General features: G+C 42.8%; 1 protein-coding gene across 3 annotated transcripts in view; it reads right to left on the bottom strand.

The window, feature by feature from the left end:
• RAPH1 (Ras association (RalGDS/AF-6) and pleckstrin homology domains 1) overlaps positions 1–18,221 on the bottom strand; it is a 111,288-nt gene that overhangs the window by 32,160 nt on the left and 60,907 nt on the right. For 2 of the 3 annotated variants that reach the window (XM_070070346.2, XM_089330012.1), the window contains exon 5: positions 3,504–3,584. The exons of the other annotated variant lie outside the window; for it this stretch is intronic. In XM_070070346.2, coding sequence (XP_069926447.1) covers positions 3,504–3,584 — 81 coding nt within the window. The remainder of the gene's footprint in view (positions 1–3,503; positions 3,585–18,221) is intronic. 3 annotated transcript variants of the gene reach the window in all.

Here is an 18,221-nt window from a genome sequence, read left to right as displayed (position 1 = left end):
GGCGGGGAGCTCAAGTCTCCATGTTCCTTCCATCTTCACTGCGGGAGTTTGAAGCATTAAGAATAACATCTAGAAACCAGAAGCAGCAAACTCCTCCCTTGTATAAATGCTTTATCTATCTTCCCCACTGATACAGTCATTACTACTTCGACAGCTCTTTGGTTTTCTGAAAGAGGGCAGGGGAAGGGGAAACTGGTCACCGCAGAAGGATGCAGGAGGGACGAGAAGAGTACAAGACTGGCTTGGTCACGTCATCCATCAGCCTTCAGTCTTGCCACAGATTATGAGGCAACAAAAATGCATAGCTTCATAAACACGGGGCCGACCGGCGCTGCGGCTCACTAGGCTAATCCTCCACCTGCGGCGCCGGCACACCGGGTTCTAGTCCCGGTTGGGGCGCCGGATTCTGTCCCAGTCGTTCCTCTTCCTGTCCAGCTCTCTGCTGTGGCCTGGGAGTGCAGTGGAGGATGGCCCAAGTGCTTGGGCCCTGCACCCCATGGGAGACCAGGAGCAGCACCTGGCTCCTGGCTTCGGATCAGCGTGGTGCACCGGCTGCGGCGGCCATTGGAGGGTGAACCAACGGCAAAAGGAAGACCTTTCTCTCTCTCTCTCTCTCTCTCACTATCCACTCTGCCTGTCAAAAAAAAAAAAAAAAAAAAAGAATACTACCCAAATCATAAACACGGGGCGGCCTTCTTATATGTTGGCCACCACTAGAAACGCAAATTCAGAAGTTTATTTTTAATCATTTCATTTTTTTTGGTCTTTTTTGCTTCTTTCTTTATTCAACTATTCATTGGATTCTAACTGTGAGCCTGAAATTACTCTGGGCATTGGAGATGCAATGGCCACCAAGATAGGTGTTCCCTTCCTCACAGAACTGACAGTCTACCCAGCAGACACAGACCAACTGGAAACCACATACAGAGGTATGGAAACAAGCAGGAGGTGAGCACTTCAGGTCCTGGAGGGTGAGTAAAGGTTGCTGTTGAGTGGGAGAGACAGGAGTATGAGAGCAGAGAAAGGAAATAGGATACATTTGAACCAGGGGTTCTCCTATGAGGGTCGTGCTTCCCTCAAGGAGGCATTGCAGAAAACAGGGAGGACATTCTGGGTTGTCATGATAAAGAGAAGCAGGAAAGAGTCACTTGTACATATTGGAGCTAAAGCAGAAATGCTAGATGTCTGGCAGACATGGAAAAACATCACATAACAACAAAAGTCTCACATCCCATCTGATTTTTAAGTGCACTTACATGGGAAATCATAAGAGATAGGAAATATTGTTTATAATAATCTGAGCTTAGAACCGAACTCCATTTTACGTATAAACACAAAGTATTTTATATACTTTTAATATCCAATGTATTACCCTGTATAATAAAGTGAAGTGTACACTTTTTGTTCAGGATTTATGAAGACAATTTCAGAATGCTGCAAAATTATTTCAATAAAGGAAACCTAGCTTTAAGTAAGAGTGGCCAGTACACCATTGGCAGTATCAGGGTATATTCTGTCACGTGCAAAGAAATGACAGAGGAGATCTGTATTTCCTTTTTAGTAGAATTAGGAACTAAAAATTATTAAATCAGTGAAAATATGAAACAAGAATTTCACTGAGCTTCATAAATAAAGATTGTTTAAAATGGTTCATCAAAGTGAATGTTGGTCTAGTATTTGAGATGCTAGTTAAGCTGCCCTCATCCCAGACTGGACTGCCTGGGTTTGATGCTTGTTCCAGTTCCTGACTCAAGTTTCCTGCTAGTAACATGGCGGCAGGGCGGGGTGGGGGTTGGGAGCCAGGGGGACAGGGATGGCTCAAGTGACTGGTTTCCTGCCACCCACACAGGGAATCTGGATTGAGCTGCTGGCTCTGGCTTCAGACCCCTGCCACGCTGTGTGTATCTGAAGTGATAACCAGTGCATGGGAAATCTACATTGTAACAAATCAAGTACAAAAATCGTTTAATCACCGCCTCATCCAACACTGTCACACTGGCAATAATTTTTGTCACTAGTATTATAAATAACACTCATCTCATCTGCCAGAATTTTATACTTCCCTATATTCTCTCCTTTGAAAATTGTCTTAGCACATTATCTCCACCTTAGATATTTCCCTTCTCCTCTAATTACACACAGGTACATCATGAATGTCATCATCATAACAGGCTTTTAATTCTGGGGTCCACTCATGTTTCCGCTTTTTTAAAAAAAAAAATAGTAGTACAGGAAAGCTTTCTGATCTCACATCTCTTAAATCCAATCCTGACTCTAAGTGAGTTTATGGGTTTGACTACTTTGTTGCCTTTTAATAGTTGTGGCTAAGTATTTACATACTGGAAGATTTTGTTATACTTTTCAGTTATTTTTCCTTCATAGTAGGTATCAGGATTTTACATTCATTTAATAAAATAAGTAGGCAGGCAGGTTGTATAGCCTGTGAATTTCTTTTGGGACAAAAATGGCATTATAACTTGTTTATTTGTTATATAAAGGAATGTTGGGACCGAAAGGATTAAGAACTGCTTAGGCAGAAGAAACAGATGACAATGCAAGTATTACAGATTAAGTGAGGCAGACAATGAAGAATACTGGGGCTAGAGGAGAGGTTGTAGAAGTGTTTTTCATTCTTCAAGATATAACCTATTAGAGGGAGTCATGAAGTCAATTGATGGGGTTACTACTTAAAGAATAGGAAAGAAGAGAGGGAAGGCAAGAGGAAGCATGACTCAGGCAGTGGGGTTCAGGGAGTCAGGTTTTGCTTTCTTTTTATGCTTCACAGAGGACTCCGAGGCAGCACTGTCCAAGGGAAACATAATACAGGCCACAGATGTTAATTTAAAATTTAATAGTAACTACATTAATTTTAAAAAGCATGAGAAGAAAACATTGAAATATTTACATTTAGTAAAATATATCTAAGATATTATGGTTTTAACGATTATAAAATATTACAATATCAATTATTTTTAACACTGTGTTTGAAATCAATGCTGTATTTTATCTTTAGAGCACATTTCAATTTAGACTGTATTTTAAGTACTTAATAGCCACTGTGGTAAGTGGTTAACATAACAGGGCAGCTCTGAAACATCAGATCTGTCAACCACTGACCACAGAATATATTTTTTGGAAAAAGAAATTTAGTTTTCAGCTGAGCATTAGCGCAGGAATCATTCCACTTGATATCCCCAATCTGAAGAACAATTAAATCTCTTAATATCATTTTAGCATCAGAAGAAAAAGGAAAGCATACACATGGTTTCGAATTCCAATACAAAAATTCTCTGTATCAGATATACTACTAACTGTATCATCTTACCATGAGTATTAATATTCACTGGTACCATATCATGGAGTGGCTCATTTTTGTTAAATTTTTTGGTTCCGTTTTCATTTGAAATATGAAGGCTACATGACCAAGGTTCAATCGCTGGAATATAATGAATGCATTCCTTTTTGCTGTTATTTAAGTAGCCCAAGACATTTACAGAACTTACAGGTGTCAGCTCAGCCTGTTCTTCTGTGAAGTCAATGTGACGCTTGGCCTGCTTGCTGGGACATCTCAGAGAAAGAGCATGCTGTGAAAATGCAGGAAGGAAGAAAATGATAGATAAAGGAGGTGAAAAGGGTGGCTCTCATGCAGGGAGAGAAAAAGATCACTGAAATGAAACAGTAATGAAAAGTCGCATGCAATTACCATTCTTTTATGTAAAAAGTAGAAAAAATGAGAAAAGTAAGGACCGGATGCTTCTAACCTTTGAAAATTTAAGGACAATCTCCCTCTACTTCTGAACAATGGAGCTCTACAGAAGAACTATGCAGAAACACTATGTCCAGTACCAGTCCATGCTGATGAATCTCATCTGGGCCTTCAACACTGTTTGGCAGTACTCTTAACTCCCTCACTCCGCTAAGTCACTCCTCGAAGCCTGTTCTAAATCCTTAAAGCTTTTGGATACTCCCTTTCCTCTCTTCTTAAAACTGTACCTCCATCTATTACTAAGAAAATAATACCCATCAATCATGATGATCTACACCATTAAAATGTGCCCCATAACTACACGCATATTCTTACATAGTTCTATGTGAATGAATGTGCTATGTGCCCCTTCTAAAGCTAAGCACATCCCATATCGTACTCATTCCCCCTCTATCTTCAGTGCCTGACACTCAACTAGGCCAGCCCATTGCCAGCAGGGGGATAACAAAAAACAGAACTTTCCTTTTGTTAAGCTACTGGTTTCTCTTCTCTGCTGCCCCCTGAATTCATGCCATGGCGTACTTTACCCACTTCCTAGCCACTAATCTATCCCTTAATTCCCTGCGATCTCTTTCCCAAAGCCTTCATCTTTTTGAGTTGAAATACATCCATTAATTTATTCTCGAAGTCATCAATGGCCTTTTAACCAAAAAGTTTTTATTTTTCCTGTCATAATACTTACTACACTATCCTGAAATTGGCTGTTTTATCTATAAAACTGCCTCAAGCATACACTAACTTATAACCTCATAAGGACATTGTGTATTACATTCAAATTTTTATCCTTTACTGTCCAGTGCAGTGCCTAGGCACTCAAACATGCATACATACATACGTATATATATATATATATTTAAAGATATGTTCATTTTATTTGAAAATCAGAGTTACAGAGAGGCAAAGATGGAGGGAGGGAGGAAGTGAGAGAGAGAGAAAGGGAGAGAGGCGGGTCTTCCATCTGCTGGTTCACTCTCCAAATGGCCGCAATGGCCAGGGCTGAGCCAGACCAAAGCCAGGAGCCAGGAGCTTCATCTAGGTCATCTTTCACTGATTTCCCAAGGACAGCTGGGCTGGAAGTGGAGTAGCCAGGATTCAAACCAGCACCCAAATAGCATGCCAACACTATAGACGGTGGCTTTACCCACTAAGCCACAGCACCAACCTCAAATATATTTGAAAAGTATAAGTAACTATATCTCCTTAGCCTTCAAGTTACATGCTTGGCCAGATCAAGACTATTCTTGCTTTTATTTCCTCTCTGTATTATCTCATTAAACATATTATAGAAAACTGCTGGGGAACTGTGTGGTGGCATAGTGGGTTAAGTTGCATCTTGCAACACCAGCTTCCCAGATGGGCACCGGTTGGAGTCCCAGGTGTTCTACTTTGGATCCAGCTCCCTGCTAAGGGCCTGAGAAAGCACTGAAAGATGGCCCAAGTGCTTGGGCCCCTGCACCCATGTGGGAGACATAAAAGAAGCTCCTGGCTTTGGCCTGGCCCACCCCCACCACTGAGGCCATTTGGGGAGTGAACCAGCAGATGAAAGACCTCCCTCTCTGTCTAACGCTGCCTTTCAAATATATAAATCTTTAAAAACAAATACTGCTCCAAATACTGCATTAAAAGGCAGCCTATCAAATCTATATTGTCAATACCCTCATTCTCAGGAAGCAGAGACTGAACTATTGAGGAGTCAAGGAGCCCGATAAGCACAGCCAACACTCGAATGCTTCAGGGGAGAAAAGGTACATACAGAAAGAATGATAGTCGATATGGCAAAATGGTAAAAATTAATGAATATGGTTAATTAATTTCATGAGTTATTTGTATGTTCATTCAAGTTTTTCTAAGTTTGACATTATTTCAAAATAAAAAGTATAAAAATCTATTTCCTCTAGGCTCAATCTTGTACAAATTCTTAATATGTTTCCAAGTGCTTTTTGGACAAATTTTTAAAATATCTAAATCTAAAGTATTCAACAATAGACATTAAACAATAAACAGACAGTAGAATGCTATGTAGTTTTGAAACACACTCTTAACAAAAATTATATATAAAGTGACAAAAACAACATAAAACAGTATACACATAAACAAAGACTGAAAATTTAGTTGTTACATTAGCAAAGGCAAAGAGATTAAAGGATACTAGCTCATTTAATGTTAATTATATCACATCTCCATAAAGCATGTAAACTTTCCTACCAAATCTTTTTATCTGCCTTATATTTAACCTTTATCTACTCTTTATTACTACTTTCATAAATGTATAAAGTGGTGCCTAAGACATACAAGAAAAATAAATTTTAGAGTTAATTCTCCAAACAAATTTTGCTGTAAGCTTTCTCAGTTCCAAATACTTTAATCTGTGTTATGAAGTTATCAAACTGCCTTCCAATCTTTCTAAAACTTGCCACAAGTTTCTGCAAAGTAAGTTATGGATCACCACTTTGTTGAATTGCATCTGTTGACATGTTAAAATGAAGTACCATTTACCACCAGAATCCTTGGTTTGAGAATGGGGAGGGCACATATTGAAAAGCACTGATCTCAATATAGAAGCCAAACCATAATCATTAAACGGCCTTGGCCGGCGACGCGGCTCACTAGGCTAATTGTCCGCCTGCAGTACCAGCACCCCAGGTTCTAGACCCAGTTGGGGAGCTGGATTCTGTCCCGGTTGCTCCTCTTGCAGTCCAGCTCTCTGCTGTGGCCCGGGAAGGCAGTGGAGGATGGCCCAAGTGCTTGGGCCCTGCACCCGCATGGGAGACCAGGAGGAAGCACCTGGCTCCTGGCTTCGGATCGGCGTAGCTCTGGCCATAACGGCCATTTGGGGTGTGAACCAACAGAAGAAAACCTTTCTCTCTCTCTCTGTCTAACTCTGCCTGTCAAATAAATAAATAAATAAATGGCCTTGTACCAAAGTAGTGATTACTTCCTTATGAAAGCTAACACTTCAGATCACAACTAGAAAAATGAAGTGCAGGCTTACAACCATCCATTAATGTTTCAATAAAATAGATGCGCAACACCTTCTACTAACATACATATGCGTTTTTCATAAATACTATGCTGAAATAAGCATTGCATAATGGTTATGGAAGCAGATCCCAGGGCTGAAGTGCCTGGGTTTAAGCCCCAGCTTGCCCATTTACTGCGAATGTAGATGGCTTACTAGTTAACCTGTTTTCTTAAATATAAAATGTAAGTAATACTAGCACTTATCTCCAAAGTCTGCTGAAAGAACTGAGATAACATTATTATTATTCCATTCTCATCTTAATTTTAAGCCTTAATTTATTTACTTTAGAGCTAGTTTAGAGTTGTTAAAATATTCAAAAATATATGAAAACACCACAAGATGGGGATGTTACTGCAGAAATCTCTGCCATTTCCCCCTATCCTGTCTATGCACTCCTATCTTGGGGTCTGGCTCTGAGGTCACTGGCCAATCTGCCCCTTAATTCTCCTTCAGTTTTGTAATGAAGCAGCCTGATAGGGCGGAACAGCTCACTGAACAACCAGACTGCTTCAAATCCTTAGACTCTTACTTTCTGCCTCAGTTCCTGCTGCTGTAAAGTAGGGTGATGATTCATATTCCACAGGTGCTGTGGCAGGGTCAGCGTGCGAAGGCACGTAAAACACAACGCCCACCTACCACAGAGTAAGCACTCAAGCTGCTGTTTCATTCTCCCCTTTTCTCTCTTTCCTTCTTTCATTAGCAATTACACATGTATAACCAGTAAATACCTGAATGCTGTTTCCTTCATATTTTATAGCAACTATTAATTTTTTTAAAAAGATGAACATATTTCTCTTAGGAAAAAAAAGAGGTCCTTTACAAAGACCCCCCTCCACAAACTCCAAACAAAACAGACCTAATACCAAACGAAGTTGTTTTTGACTTCTGCAGAGAAGAAAAGTAGCAGATTTCCAAGAAATAGATACAGGACCAGCGCCGCAGCTCAACAGGCTAATCCTCCACCTAGCGGCACCGGCGCACCAGGTTCTAGTCCCAGTCGGGGCGCCGGATTCTGTCCCGGTTGCCCCTCTTCCAGGCCAGCTCTCTGCTATGGCCCAGGAGTGCAGTGGAGGATGGCCCAAGTACTTGGGCCCTGCACCCCATGGGAGACCAGGAGAAGCACCTGGCTCCTGCCTTTGGATCAGTGTGGTGCGCCGGCCGCAGCACACCAGCCGTGGCGGCCATTGGAGGGTGAACCAACGGCAAAAGGAAGACCTTTCTCTCTGTCTCTCTCTCTCACTATCCACTCTGCCTGTCAAAAAAAAGAAATAGATACAGTAAGATTCATGGCATACTGAATCTTCAAAAAGCTCCTGGAAAATGCGTATTATGAAAAAACTATGCATGAATTTCAATTATTTTTGCACCAAATAAACCTATATTTTATTTCCATTTTCCATGAAACTCTTTTAAGCACTCAGGTACATGCCAGTGTTGACAGGGGGAGTGCCTGAAAAATATTGATGTAAACCAGGCTTTTAGGGGCTGGCGCTGTGGTGTGGCAGGTGAAGTCACCGCCTGCAATGCTGGCAACTCAGAAGGCTGCCAATTCAAGTCCAGCTGCTCCATTTCCAATTCAGCTCCCTGGTAATGTGCCTGGGAGAGCAGTGGAAGATGGCTGAAGTGCTTGGACTCTTGTACCCACTTGGGAGACACAAGAGGAAGCTCCTAGCTCCTTGCTTTGGATCAGCCCAGCTCTGGCTATTGAGGCCATTTGGGGAGTGAACCAACGGATGTAAGCTCTCTTTCTGTAACTCTGCCTTTAAAAATAAATGTTTAGGGGCCGGCATGGTGGCACAGTAGGTTGATTCTCAGCCTGCTGTGCCGGCATCCCATATGGGCACTGGTTCTAGTCCCGGCTGCTCCTCTTCTTGTCCAGCTCTCTGCCGTGGCCTGGGATAGCAGTGGAGGATGGCCCAAGTGCTTGGGCCCTGCACCCGCATGGGAGACCAGGAGGAAGCTCCTTGCTCCTGGCTTTGGATCAGCACAGCTACAGCTGTTGTGGCCATTTGGGGAATGAACCAACGGAAGGAAGACTTTTCTCTCTGTTTCTCTCTCTCACACTGTCTAATTCTACTTGTCAAATAAATAAATAAAATCTTTAAAAAAAAAATGTTTAAAAAAAGAAAAAAAATCACCTAGACTTTTCCCCTGACTTTAACCATGTCTTCAGCCTCTTCCTGCATCTGATACACATTCTATTATTAACTTCACCAGTTCAGTGAAATCTGGAATTAAACACTCAGATGTTCCATGTGACTAAACTTCAGTGAAATGAAGCAGTTAGAATTTTAAGAGACGTGCTGCTGCAACAACTGAGAAACCAAGTGATACCCCCAATCACTCAGACATGGATGTATGACTCTTAATTAAAAGTGCTTAAAAAGCCCTGTGTGCTTACTTAGTTACTACTTTAGAGCAATAAAAGGTTCTGTTTGCTAAGAATAATGAGAGGCTTGGCTATCAGTGGTGCCCCACCTCCCCTACTCCATGCTACAAGAAACACAGCTGCTGTTTTAACCTCCCCACACTTCAACTTTTTATTGCATGAAGCTATGATACTCTGTGTTACACACTAAGTTTTAACAGCATGTCCATTAAAAGTTTCATTTAAAAACCCTTTACTTATGAAGCAAAGTTATGGATTTCAAAAGTTTTAGTAACTCAGGTACCAGGCAATGTTTCCCATCATAATATTCATGATACAATTATCAAATTTTAAGATCAGCAAAACCTTTTGAATCTGCTATTATGGTAATGACTTTGAAAATATTTTTATGTTCAACAATTTTTAAACTAAAGTGATTTGAAATTCAAAGGAATCCTTAGTTTAAATTCCATCAGAATAATACAAAGGTATACGTTAGCATCACTTTTAATAAACTCTGTATGAAATTTATAACATGTAATTGCTAATCAGATTTGCAAATTGTTGTATTACTGAATAAAGTATTGTTAATGAATTATCACAAATAAAAGTACCATAATAATGAATGAATCAACTATAATATGTATTTCACACTGAGAAATAAAGAACTTTTACTAGAGTTTTATACAACTACAAAAAATTTTAATTTTCAAAAACCTCACAGATTATCATTAATGCTGATGGGCTTCATTAGAATACTGACTGAAATCATTCTATAATTCACTTTATATATATATCCATGGAGAACAGTTTTGTGCTAAATGTTATTTGACACTCAGAAAACAATCATTCTTAATACCAGCTACACTTAAGATTTTGATGAAAATTGGGAAGCAAACATTGTGGTTCTGGAATTCACATACAGATTTCTCAGTTATTTGGCCAACTTAATCTCTTAAGTCTTGGCTTCTGTGGAATAATACACCTACCAAAGGAATAGTATGAGGCTTTTAAATGAGACAATGTATGTCAAGCGCTTGAACAGATTGTATTTCGACAAAAGTTAAGAAAGAGAAAGGGACAGAAATATAGACAAACTGTTTCTGATGATGGGACATCATCCTGTATCTATTTTTGGAGCAAGGAGACAGAAAGCTAAGCCACAATATTGCTTTTGATTACCCATATCCCCAAGAAGAAACAGCACCAATTTCAAACTGAATTTTCTGATATTTGTACGAGCAAACTTTAGAACTAACTATGCTATCCTGAGTTTTCTCTGTAACAGGTGTAACTACTGCCTCTTAGGAATCTGGTTGTGGAAAAACAACAGTTCCACCATTAAAGAGCCTTCTACAGGTTTCACTTGTGGCACTCCATTCGCCATCTTGTAAATAACAACTGCTTTTAATTTTGGAGTGCAGTCTCCAAAGGTGAAGACAGTGAACTGAACACAGGTGTATATTTATTCATTCAAATATCTGAGTACTTCTTGTTGGCTAAATAATATTCTACTTGTTAAGGACAGAGACATCAGGAATTAAAGGAATGAAAAATCCCTCTCTCCTGATGAAATTTCCATTTAAGTTGGTTAAGAGTATGAACAAAATAAAAACAAACATATAGTACATTAAATGGTGATCAACAACTAAAGAGAAAAAATAAAGCAGAAAAGGAAGACTTCTTTTTTTAAAGATTTGTTTATTTGAAAGTCGGAATTACACAGAGAAGGAGAGGCAGAGGCAGAAAGAGAGAGGGAGAGAGAGGTATGAAAAGGAAGATTTTTTTTAAAAAAGAATCACAGGACAGAAGGAGGAGAGTTTAGTTTTTTTAAATAGTACAAAAGGCCTCCTTGGGAAAGTGAGGTTTGAGCAAATCCCAAGGGCAGTAAGAGGCTATCAGGCAGAGAGGGCTTCTGGGCAAATGCAAAGGCCCTGAGGCAGGCTGTGACTACTGCCAGAGAAGGAGGCAGCAGTATGCTCGGCAGGGTAAGAGAGGGAGGGAAGGAAAACAAAGTCACAAGTAATGGGAAAGCAGATCGGGTAAGGCTCTGCAGACTTACTATGAGTAAGATTCAAAGCCTAAAGGCTTTCAAACCTAAAGGTTTTAAAAGTGGGTTTTTTTTTTTTTTTTTTTGACAGGTAGTGTTATAGACAGTGAGTGAGTGAGAGAGAGAGAGAGAGGTCTTCCTTCCATTGATTCACCCCCCAAATGGCCGCCATGGCCAGCACTGCGCTGATCCAAAGCCAGGGGCTTCTTCCTGGTCTCCCATGCGGGTGCAGGGGCCCAAGCACTTGGGCCATCCTCCACTGCCCTCCCGGGCCATAGTAGAGAGAGCTGGACTGGAAGAGGAGCAGCCAGGACAGAATCCAGCACCCATATGGGATGCCAGCACCTCAGGTGGAGGATTAACCAAGTGAGCCACAGCACTGGCCCCAATGTGACTTTTTTACCAGGACCACCCTGGCTATAGTGTGAATAACAGACTGTCATTGGGAAAGTGAGTGCAGGAGGGACCAGTTTGGAGACTACTGCAAAAATCCAGATCAAGATGGTGGTTGCGGGGCCAGCGCTGTGGTGTAGCAGGTACATCTGCCGCCTGCAGTGCTGGCATCCCACATGCACGTTGGTTCGAGTCCCAGCTGCTCCTCTTCCAATCCAGCTCTCTGCTATGGCCTGGGAAGGCAGTGGAGGATGGCCCAAGACCTTGGGTCCCTGCACCCACATGGGAGAACTGGAAGAAGCTCCTGACTCCTGGCTTCAGATCGGTGCAGCTCTGGCCATTGTGGCTATCTGGAGAATGAACCAGCGGATGGAAGACCTCCTTCCCTCCCTCCCTCCTTCCCTCTCTCTCTCTCTCTGCCTTTCAAATAAATAAATAAATCTTAAAAAAAAAAAAAAAGATGGTAGTGTCTTGGTGGCAGTGAAGGTGGTGAGATCAAATTCTGTATATAATCTGAAGGTAATGTAAACATAATCTGGTGCAGGATTGGAAGGGAGGCAGAAAGAAAGTAGATGAAGAATCCATGGAATTCACTTGATGAACGAGAAGGATGGAAAAGTCATTAACTGAGGTGGAAAAGAGGGAAAGCAAGCAAGTAAGGAGCTAAAGATCAGGGCTTCAGGTTTAGCCCAGGTGATTTGAGCTATCTACCGGACATCCAAATAAAGATGCTGATTAGAGATGCAATATATGGACCTGGAGTTTGGGGAGAGGAGCTAGAGAAGGAAACCGTATTTCCTTGAATGTCAGGTGATTTTCATCTGTAGCTGCAACCGTCAACAGAAGACTTCACACAATGTGCTATGCCTGCCCCCTCGCTGACAGAACTGACAGATGCCACCTGATTTTAGAATGTGGTTTCTCAGCCTCGACACTATTTTGGGTCTTGTGAGAGCCGTCCTATAGGATATTCAGCAGCACTCTGGCCTCTACCCACCACATGCCAGCAGCATTCTCCCATTACACCACAACACAGCCCCTCTACCAAAAATACGGAATATCCCGAGGGACAAAAACGGCCCCTGAGTTGTAAACCATTGTTTAATGGCATAATGGGAGTGGGGGAAGGAAGTGTGTTTTAAATATGGCATTAAATTTTGGCAATTGTCAGTGCACAGGGATGAGACCAAAAAGATGTAGAATGGAAACAGCCTGAGCGCTGTGGTTTGAAGCATTCCACTATCAAGCGGCTATGGACACAAGAAGTAATGGCTAATGAGGTAGCTCAATTCTCTTCCCAGATCCCACTAAATCAAAAATATATTGCCTTTAAAAAAAAAAAGACATTCACAAAATGACAATGACAAAGTATCATAAGACAGAAAGCATTTGATTGAGTGTGAACAACTTAGCAGACCCAAAAGCTGAATGTTGTGGCAGCCCTGGGAAAAAGAAGGGAGTACCTCAATTTGCATCCAGTAATCTCAAAAGTCCCCAGAAGCAGAAGTGATGGCAAGACTAAGGAAAGGAGGCAAGACTAAGGAAAGCACGTTTGAGAGAAAGCAGTTAATTCCAAGAGCCCCTCCTTCACGTGTCCACCAACAGTGTTCTCCAGTGTAGACTGATATCTACTCAAAGGATCCGACAGACTGCAGCTTGGCAAGAGCTTCACTAAATTCTGCAGAAACACAGCAGGCAGGCATGTTAGCCTCAGAGCGGCCACCTTCTGAGGGAGTCCAAACAGCCCTGCAGGGGCACTGTTGGGAACCACGCATAACCACGAAAGCTCATCTTAAGGGAAAGAGATTATGTAGACAGACAAGTGCAGGAATTGTTTTGGCATACAGAAACTTCATGTTCCATAGGAATCAGCAATACCTTGTAACATCTAATGAGGATAAGTCCCAGGGCCCCTCAAGGGACATGTTCATGCTCATTTACAAGAGTTACACTGCACACCAGGAGGTTAAGCATTGTTTCTTCATAGTACTCTGTGGTTCTTTATGGACAGTCTTCCTGGTTCCTATAAACTCGCACTAATCCGCGGTGAATTTTAGTATAAAAATATTACCTAGAGATATGCTATATTTAACCTTCCAAAAAAATATTATTTGGGGGATGGCACTGTAGTGTAGTGGGTAAAGCCGCCAGTGGAAGACCTCTTTCTTCCCCCCCACCTTTCAAATAATAAAACTTTAAAAAAATTTACTTAAAAGACAGCATTACAGAGAGGAGGGAGAAACACAGAGAGAGAGAGATCTTCCATCCACTGGTTTACTTCCCAAATGGTCTCAATGCCTGGGACTGGGCCAGGAGAAAACCAGGACTTCTGGGTATCCCACATGTGTGCAATGACCAAAGCAATTGGGCCATCCTCCGTTGCTTTCCCAGACACATTAGCAGGGGGCTGCATCAGAAGTGGAGCAGCTGGCCGGCGCCGCAGCTCACTAGGCTAATCTTCCGCCTAGCGGCGCCGGCACACTGGGTTCTAGTCCCGGTCGGGGTGCTGGATTCTGTCCCGGTTGCCCCTCTTCCAGGCCAGCTCTCTGCTGTGGCCAGGGAGTGCAGTGGAGGATGGCCCAAGTCCTTGGGCCCTGCACCCCATGGGAGACCAGAAGTACCTGGCTCCTGCCATCGGATCAGCGCGGTGTGCCGGCCGCAGCGCACCAGCCGTGGCGGCCATTGGAGGGTGAACCAACAGAAAAAGGAAGACCTTTCTCTCTGTCTCTCTCTCTCACTGTCCATTCTTCCTGTCAAAAAAATAAAAAATAAATAAATAAATAAATAAAAAAAGAAGAAGTGGAGCAACTGAGACTTGAACCAGAACCCATATGAGATGCCAGTGTCGTAGGCAGGTTTTACCCACTATATCACAATACCAGCCCCCTATATTTAATTTTTTTTTCTTTGACAGGCAGAGTTAGTGAAAGAGAGACAGAGAGAAAGGTCTTCCTTTTGCCGTTGGTTCACCCCCCAAGTGGCCACTATGGCGGGCGTTTTGCGGCCAGCACACTGCGCCAATCCAAAGCCAGGAGCCAGGTGCTTCCTCCTGGTCTCCCATGCAGGTGCAGGGCCCAAGGACCTGGGCCATCCTCCACTGCACTCCCGGGCCACAGCAGAGAGCTGGATTGGAAGAGGAGCAACTGGGACAGGATCCAGCACCCCAACCGGGACTAGAACCCGGGGTGCCAGCACTGCAGGTGAAGATTAGCCTAGTGAGCCGCGGCAGCAGCCCCTATATTTAATCTTAATCCAGTATGTTTTCAGGAAAAGAATGCCAGGAAAAGGAAAACTAAAGTTCATTTCTCATGACAAAAAGGACTCAGACAAGTTAAGGCAGGTAAGGTGCTAAGTGCATGGGATAGCCCCCTCACAACAGAAAATTAGCTCAAAATGTCAATAGTGCTAACCTAGAAGGACTGGATGAAAACTCAAACACTACACACTGATGATTACTCCCATGACCAACTCATCTTCCCCAAGGGGGCTACTAAAACCACTGGCAACCAGGCATTGGTCATCTATGTAGGAGATTTGAGGGACCTTTTCTGAAAAAGCTCCTCTACCTGAGAGAAAAGACCTACAATAATCTTTTTTCCCTTCAAGAGTCATACATTTTTTTTTAAAGATTTTGAGAGGTAGAGTTACAAACAGTGAAAGGGAAAGATAGAGAGAAAGGTCTTCCTTCCATTGGTTCACTCCCCAAATGGCCACAACGGCTGAGCTGCGCCAATCCGAAGCCAGGAGCCAGGCACTTCTTCCCAGTCTCCCATATGGGTGCAGGGGCCCAAGCACCTGGGCCATCTTTTACTGCTTTCCCATAGCAGAGAGCTGGACTGGAAGTGGAGCAGCCAGGACTAGAACCGGCACCCATATGTGATGCTGGCGCCGCAGGCAGAGGATTAACCTACTGTGCCACAGCGTTGGCCCCCAAGAGTCATATATTTGTATGAGAGCAGGGCAAGAGAGGGAAAGACAGAGATCTTCCATCTGCTGGCTCACTCCCCAAATGGCCACAATAGTGAGGTCTGGATCAGGCTGAAGCCAGGAGCCAGAACTCCATCCTGGACTCACATGGAAGCAGGGGCCCAAGTACCTGGGCCATCTTCAGCTTCCTTCCCAGGAACAAAAGCAGGAAACTGGATCAGAAATGGAACAGTCAGGACTTAAACTGGTACTCCAACATGGGATGCTGATATCAAAGATGGCAGCAGCTTAGCTTGCTGTACCACAATGGCCCCCTAAGAACAATCTTACATACTACAAAAGCAGAAAAGAATTTTAAGATAAAATTAATAGAACACTTATTTTATTTGAATCAAATGAGGGATTTCATAATAAGCTGGGGGAAAGTCTGGAGTTGAAAACTGGAGTGATAAACACATAGAAAATTAGATATTTCTTTTAAATGCTAAAGATAATTATAATTCCAGGAAAAGCAAGATGATTTCTCAAAAAGGAAATGCAGTAAGAGCACAGAGTTTAGCAATAAACTGCAAGTTTAGGGGCTGGCACTGTGGTGCAGTGGGTTAAGCAACTGCCTGCCACGCTGGCATCCCATACAGGTGCTGGTTTGAGTCAGAGTTGCTCCATTTATGATCCAGCTCCCTGCTAATGCACCTGGGAAGGCAGTGGTAGATGGCCCAAGTGCTTGGGCCCCTGTATCTACCTATGGGACACAGAGGAAGCTCTGGACTCCTAGCTTCGGCCTGGCATGCCCCAGCTGTTGCAGCCTTCTGAGGAGTGAACCAGTGGACGGAAGATTTCTCCCACTATCTCTCTCTCTCTCTCTTTCCAACTCTGCCTTTCAAATAAATAAATAATCTTTAAAACAAATCTTTAAAAAAAAACTGAAAATATATAGCCATCATAAGAAACACTGAAGATTAATTCAATCAAAATATTCTGAGAGAGAGGCAACAGTAGGGGAGAAGTTTGGGGAAACTGCCTGAAGACAGATACATCTTCATCCCCCAGAATGAGAAGTCATCAAGTGAAAAAAAATTCAAGAATTAGTTATATTAGCATGGATTTAATGATATGGAAGTAAGCACCATAAGAATTAGCTAAATAGGGCCAGCGCTGTGGTGCAGAGGGTTAAAGCCCTGGCCTGAAGTGCCGGCAATCCATATGGGTACTGGTTTGGGACCTGGCTGCTCTACTTCCTATCCAGCTCTGTGTTATGGCCTGGGAAAGCAGTACAAGACGGCCCAAGTCCGTGGGCCCCTGCCCCCATGTGGGAGACCCAGAAGAAGCTCCTGGCTTTGGATTGGCACAGCTCTGCCCGTTGCGGTCAATTGGAGAGTGAACCATCAAATGGAGGACCTCTCTCTCTCTCTCTCTGCCTCTCCTCTCTCTCTTAACTCTGACCTTCAAATAAATCAATAAATCTTTTTTTTTTTTTTAAAGAATTAGCTAAATAAGTAGAAAGCACTTACTTCTGGGAGAACATAACATGTCCATGGGCAGGTGAGTATTTTTCCAAGGGTCTCACAGAACTATTTAACTCCGTACATGAAAAACGAATTAAAATACTAAGGGGCCAGCGCTGTGACCTCGTGGGTAAAGCTGCTGCCTGCAGCACTGCATTCCATATGGGCACCTGTTGGAGACCCAGCTGCTCCACTTCTGATCCAGCTCCCTGCTAATAGCTTGGGATAGCCCAGGTGTTTGGTTCCTTGTCACCCACATGGGAGACCTGAATGAAGCTCCTGGTTTTGGCCTGGCCCAGCACTGACTCTTGCAGCCATCTACGGAGTGAACCAGCAGATGAGGAATATCTTTCTGTCTCTCCCTTTCTGTAACTCTGAATTTCAAAAAAATAAATCTTTGAATATATATATATATTCTTTAAATTGAATTTTATTTTAAGGAAAATTTGATAGATGGGTTCGAGAGCTTATTAAGCTTGCCTCAACTTATATAATTTGAATCAGAACATACTAGACCTAGACAAAAAAAAAAATAGCAAGTTCTAGGTTTGTTAAATCACTCATGTATCCCTCTGAGCAAGGTAAAAGAACCAGTTAGACAGATAAAACTTAAACTCATTTCCCTGCTCTATTTCTGGTTTGCTCACCAAACTGTAAAGTTTTACAGCAAACATTACACCACTGAACACTAGTTTCCTTGAACACGGATATCATTTGATACTATCTGAAGTGTGCTTGTGAAGAAAGGGGATATTTTTCACTTTTTACTATATTTGCCCTTAAACTGTTTAAAACTTTTTTTTTTTTTTGACAGGCAGAATGGACAATGAGAGAGAGAGAGACAGAGAAAGGTCTTCCTTTTGCCATTGGTTCACCCTCCAATGGCCGCCACGGCTAGTGCGCTACAGCCGGCGCACCACGCTGATCCAAAGCCAGGAGCCAGGTGCTTCTCCTGGTCTCCCACGGGGCGCAGGGCCCAAGCACTTGGACCATCCTCCACTGCCTTCCTGGGCCACAGCAGAGAGCTGGCCTGGAAGAGGAGCAACCGGGACAGAATCCAGCGCCCCGACCGGGACTAGAACCCGGTGTGCCGGCACTGCAAGGCGGAGGATTAGCCTAGTGAGCCGCGGTGCCGGCCTGGGAAGGCAGTGGAGGATGGCCCAAATGCCTGGGTCCTGCACCCCATGGGA

The sequence above is a fragment of the Oryctolagus cuniculus genome, chromosome 3 (assembly GCF_051225735.1).
Source record: "Oryctolagus cuniculus isolate XC-2025 breed Fujian yellow rabbit chromosome 3, ASM5122573v1, whole genome shotgun sequence".
In the NCBI taxonomy this organism is placed as follows: domain Eukaryota; kingdom Metazoa; phylum Chordata; class Mammalia; order Lagomorpha; family Leporidae; genus Oryctolagus; species Oryctolagus cuniculus.
The sequence above is the reverse complement of the archived record's forward strand: the minus strand, read 5'-3'. Positions and strand labels throughout refer to the sequence as shown.